The sequence below is a fragment of the Fonticula alba genome (genome assembly GCF_000388065.1).
Source record: "Fonticula alba strain ATCC 38817 unplaced genomic scaffold supercont2.12, whole genome shotgun sequence".
In the NCBI taxonomy this organism is placed as follows: Eukaryota; order Rotosphaerida; family Fonticulaceae; genus Fonticula; species Fonticula alba.
The window spans coordinates 728,415-733,597 of record NW_009242982.1 but is presented as its reverse complement, the minus strand read 5'-3'; the positions used below and the strand labels follow the sequence as shown (position 1 = coordinate 733,597).

Genomic DNA, 5,183 nt, shown 5'->3' with positions numbered 1-5,183 from the left:
CCCCCCCCTGCTGGCCAGTTCCACCTCGTCCGCCCGGAGACCGGCGTCCAGTGTGTGGACATCCTCGGCGCCTGGTTTGACGCGCACCCCGGCGACGCCGCCCTGCGCCAGCATCTGTTCATCGACCTCTGCGGCTGCATCGCCACCTTCAGCACCCTTTTGCAGCCGCGCACCGCCGGCCAGCCCTCGGCCGCCTTCCTCCTGCCGCCCAGCGTGTGGGATGGTGCGCTTCGCCGCCCTGCTCTTGTCTGCCACCTCCCCTTGTCTCGCCATCTCCCCCCCCCCCACTCTCTCCCCCCCTCTCTCTCTCTCCATCCCCCTTCAGTGCCCTGAGACCCACCGCCACTGACCTGCCCTACGGCAGTTCTCCTGCGCATGGGGATGGATTTGCCCGAGGCGAGCGCCGGCAGCCGGCCAGTGCTGGACGCCTTTGCCGCGGCCCTCCGGGAGACCCCGAGCTCGTACGGGGCGCTGGCGCGCGCCCTCGCCAGCACCGCGCCCCCCCAGGACAGCCCACTTCCCCGCCTTGCCAGGGCCTTCGTCCAGACGCTAGTCGGCAACATGGCCCCCCGGGCTGCGGATGCCCTGCGGGTTCTGTCCCTGGAAGCCCTGTCGGACTTGGGCGCGCGACTCCCAGCCCCGGTGGTCATCGACGAGATCCTCCTGCCGATGCTCCACACCGCCGGGCTGAAGTGGGCCCGGTCCGAGGCCCCGGGCCCGGGCCCGGGCCCGGGCCCGGATGCGCCCTTCCACCTGTCGGCGCATGGCTTGGCCGTGGACATGGCCCCCTACATGCGCCTGGTCAGCGAGTGCATGGCGCGCCTGGACCAGTGCCAGGGCATCTGCCAAGACGACTTGCTGGCGGCGCTGCTGCTGGCCGGGCGCACGGCCGCCGGCCCGGCGGCGCCGCTTCTGGCACACGTTGCGGGTCTGCTGATCCCACCGGCCCTGGCCCATGCCGGGGGGGATGCTGCGCCCCTCCGCCGGCCGGCCCTGGTGTGCGCCCTGCTGCTGGCACTGGACCAAGCGGCCGCCGTGGCCATGCTGCTGGCCCGGGCTGGCCCGAGCTTGGAGCGGCTGCTGGGCGGCTCGCCGGCCGGGCAAGCCACCCCCAGCGCCCTGGCCAACCAGGCCCTGGTGGCCATGTCGCTGCAGGCACTCGGATACCGGTGGCCTGGCGCCCTGCCGGATGGCCTGGCCACCGCAGCCAGCCTGGCCCTGGACCGGCTGCAGGCCGCCGGGCCGGACGCTTTGTCGGCTGCCGCCGAGGCGGTCGAGGCACTCGGCGCCGCCGACGCCGAGTGCCCGGAGCACCGGGCATTGGCCCTGCTCCGGCGCTTCGCCGGGCTGGGACTCCGCGCACTGGGGGCCCTGCCGGTGGGGGATGCCGCGGCCGAGGTGGAAGCCCTGGGCCGCATGGATGCCGTGCCCGGCTGGTGGGCCGCCCCGGTGCTGGTGCACACCGCTCGACGGTGGCTGGCCACCGGGGCCGGGCTGCCGGGGCCGGACTTCCAAGCCGGCCTGCAGGCCCTGCTCGAGGCCCTGGCGGAACTCCTGCCCGAGGGCGACATGGCCCTTGCCTGGGCGGTGGCCGAGCTGCGTGGGATCTTTGCCGCCGGCCGGCCTGGCACCCGGGCGACCGTGCTGCAGGCGCTCTTCCACCTGGGAGGCCGGTCTGCCCGGGCCGGGGCCCTGGTCGATGCGCCGCTCATTGATCTGGCGCACGGGGTGGCCTGTGCCGCCGGTGGCGCCGGCCGGCCCGGGGACTTTGCCCTGGGCGAGCGCCTGCAAGCGGCGCTGCTCCTCCGGAAGATGGCCCTGTGCGGGCGTCTTGGCCCGTCGCCGAAGTTCCTGTTTGCCCGGGCGGTGGCTCCGCTGCTCGGCCCGGCGGCCGGGGCGCCTCCCCTGCCGGCGGCCCTGCGCGCGGTCTACTGGTCCTGCCTGGCTGCCCTGTATGGGTATCACTCGGCCGGCCCCGGGCCCGAGGAGGACCCGGGCCCCGGGATCCGGGCGGCCCTGGCGGCTTTCGGCGGCCCGACGGCCGGCCACCCGGAGCTGGACCCGGCGATGCTGCTTGGCTGGCTGGCTGAGAATGCCCTGCCGCGCGATCTTTCCGGCTGGGAGGATCCCACCCTGCCGAGTGTGGTGGCTCTTTGGACCGGGCTCCTCCGGCCGGGGCTGCTGGGGTCCGGCCGGTCGCTGGCCGCCGCCCTGCGAGCCCTGCCCCCGGTCGAGGCGATGGCCGTGCTGCCGTGGCTGGCGCTGGTGGCCCGGGCCACCGAGTGTGTCCTGGCCAAGATCACCACCTGGGCCTCGGATGGCCACCTGCTCACGCGGGCCGAGCTGGTTCGCCTGCAGGGGGAGGCTCTGGCCGCGGTCACGGAGCTGGTCAATGCCGCGGCGGCGGCCGACGACCGGAGCCCCGCCACGCCGCTCCTCATCCTGGCCGGACTCCGGTGCCTGCTGGATGCCGGGGTGGTGGTGTACGGGTCGCGCCTGGCCTCGGCCGGGGCCCCGCCCAATGGGGCACAGTCGCTCCTGGCGGCGATGATGTGCCCGGCCGATGATCCGGCCGCGGCCGCCAGTCCGGGGCATTCGGTCCTCTTCTTTGACCGGAGCGAGCTGTCGCGCCTGCACCTCCGGGCAACTGCCCTGCCGGAGCCGGTGGATTGCCTGCGCGTGGCCCTGGGGCCGCGGCAGCTGGAGAACCTGTTCACGGTGCTGGCCCGTGTGCCGGGGGCCGTCGACCCGGGCACCGCCCCGCTGGCTGGGCTTTTTGCCTTCCAGGCAGTCCTGGCCGCCGTCCAGGGGGCCGTCCATGATCTGACCGGGTGCGCTTTCGCCCATTGCTCCTGCGGGGCGCCGCATGGCGCCGTTGTCTCGCCTGCCTTGCTCGCTTCCTCTGTTTCTCTCTCTCCGCCCCCCCTCCCCCTCTCCATCTTTAACATGGTGTGCCCCACCGCCCCCCCCCCCTTCCTCCCAGTGAGCTTCGCGGCAGTGCGGCCTTCGACCTTCGACTCGACACCTGGCCCCAGGGCAATGGAGCCCAGCGCATCCGCGGCACCCATCCAGTGGAGGCGCTGCTGAACCGGGCCCTGTCGGGCGAGGCACCGGCCGACTGCCCGGCCGGCCTCTTCCGTACCATCCTCGCCCGGGCCCTGCTGGCTCGGCCCATCAAGGCCCCAGTTGCCTGGCGGGAGGTGGATTTCTCGCCGCTTCTGGCTTGATCATGGGCCGGCAACTCCCACCGGGCTGTCCCTGTACCCATGCGAAATATACTCCCGCGCCCCCCCCCCCTCCCCCCTTTTCCTTGCCTCGCCCGCCCGGCCCATCCCCTCCGGCAGTGCGCTGGCCCTCCTCGGCCTTGTGCTCATGTGTTGCTGTATTTCCCTCCCGCTTCACCATGCGGCCCGCCGCCCGCCCCCCCCCCCCCTCCTGCACCGGAGCACCATCACCGATCGCCCAGATGCAGAGCCACGCCAAGACGCGACTGGCCAGTGTGCCGGGCATACACATACCGGAAGCCCGCCACCAGGCGGCTGGCCGAGGAGTTGAAGGGCCCACGCCGGGCCGTGGAGAGCGACGTCTCAAGGGCAATGCCAATGCGCTGGTCGGAGTCCACACGCACACGGGCCCGAACCGGGACCGATGTCTCCCCCACCAGACTCCGCAGGGCCCCACTCAGGGGCAGGGTCTTCTCCACCTCGTAAGTCAGGCTGCCGGCCAGCAAACGCGAGTGGCCCTGCACCAGGGGCACCGAGCTGAGAACCAGGTGGGCCGACCCGCCGGCCGGCGCGTCGCGCCACGACAGCACCGCCTTCCGGTGGGCGCGCGTGTCGGCCGCCATGCTGAGCGACAGCCAGGGCAGCAGGAACACCCGGCACCCGAGGGCCCCGACCAGGGTGACGGCCGTGCGCGGGGGAATGTCATATGCGCCATTGGGCTCGTAGCCGGTGGCCACCCGGACCAGGCGCGGCCCGCCGCCCAGGGCCGCCGGATCCGGGTCGGCCGCCTGCACATGGTAGGGCGAGGCAAAGCGCCCCCCGAGGGTCACCTGCCCGAGGAGGGTCACCGCCTCCGAGGGGTGGATGGCGTGTGACAAAGTCAGCGACAGGCGCAGGGGCTCGACCCGACGCTTGCGCTTGATCGGCTCCAGGCGCTGGCCCGTGTAGAGGGCCACCCGGGTGGTGGAGGCCATGCGGTCCCACGCGGCCCGGAGCTGGGCCAGGGTGGGCACGGTGATGGTCGCGGCTCCGGCAGGGTGCCCGGCCGCGTTGGCCGATCGCCGGCCGCCGGAGCCGGTCCCACTGCCGCCGCCGCCGCCGCCGCCGCCGCCGCCGCCGCCACCGGGGCTGGCCCCGTCGCCGACGGTCGACAAGGTCAGGCTGATGCCCGCCTCGCAGGGGACCACAAAGCGCGACACGGCCCCCTCGGTTCCCTGGCGCCAGCCCGGATACCGGTCCAGGCCCACGGCGCCCAGGTGGGCCAGGAGGTCCAGCGCCGGGCGCATGTCGGTCGTGGCCCAGCACTCCAGGGTCAACGGCCGGCGGACCACGTCGCCAAAGGAAAAGACCGCCCGGTCGTCTTGCAGACGCAGCTGCCCGGCCAGGGCATGCGTCCCCAGGGCCAGGCTGTGTCGCTGCCAGCCGACGCTGTACCGGACACTGGCCCAGTGCGCCCCGCCCGGCAGGAAGGATCCCAAGTAATAGTGGTACGGGGTGCCCTCGATGTCATCGGCCAGGTTCAGCGCGAAGGACCCCTGTACCGGGCGCAAGAAGGCCGGGCCCGGCAGCAACAGGTGCGGCTGCGCCGGGAAGAGGCTGTGCCCGGCGTTGCGTGGCCACCCCGGGCGCAGTGGCTCTCCGAGGAAGGGCTGCGTGGTTGGCCGGTCGGGGGTGGTGCGCTGGTGCGTGTCGGAGGCCATGCGCACTGGGGGGCGCAAGCAGGAGGTGGTGAGAAAGGAGAGGAAGAAGAGGAAGGGGGAAGAAAGGCAAGCACAGTCATGCTATCGCGCACCGGCCCATTCGGGGCTCTGGATGAGATCCTCCAAGTCAAGGGCCTTGGCCGAGCGTCGGGAGGCGGCGGCGCCCATGACGCTGAGAGTTAAGTGACGGCGAAGAGGGGAGGCTTACTCGGCGAATGGGGGGGGGGGGGGGGGGGGGGGGGGGGGGGGGGGGGGGGGG

General features: G+C 73.5%; 2 protein-coding genes across 2 annotated transcripts in view; one reads left to right on the top strand and one right to left on the bottom strand.

Annotated features, from left to right (window-relative positions):
- H696_05684 (hypothetical protein) overlaps nucleotides 1–3,227 on the top strand; it is a gene marked incomplete at its 3' end in the record, with an annotated part of 3,516 nt that extends 289 nt beyond the window's left edge. The window contains exons 2-4 of the mRNA XM_009499503.1: nucleotides 19–223; nucleotides 365–2,831; nucleotides 2,984–3,227. Of these exons, the coding sequence (XP_009497778.1) occupies nucleotides 19–223; nucleotides 365–2,831; nucleotides 2,984–3,227 (2,916 nt within the window). The remainder of the gene's footprint in view (nucleotides 1–18; nucleotides 224–364; nucleotides 2,832–2,983) is intronic.
- A 224-nt stretch (nucleotides 3,228–3,451) lies between these two features.
- On the bottom strand, nucleotides 3,452–5,140 carry H696_05683 (hypothetical protein; the record flags this gene model as incomplete). The annotated part of the gene is made up of 2 exons (XM_009499502.1): nucleotides 5,017–5,140; nucleotides 3,452–4,929 (listed from the first exon to the last, which is right to left on the bottom strand). Exons 1-2 carry the CDS (start codon nucleotides 5,090–5,092, stop codon nucleotides 3,452–3,454), a joined length of 1,554 nt encoding a protein of 517 aa, XP_009497777.1. The 5' UTR covers nucleotides 5,093–5,140.
- Nucleotides 5,141–5,183: the final 43 nt, after the last annotated feature.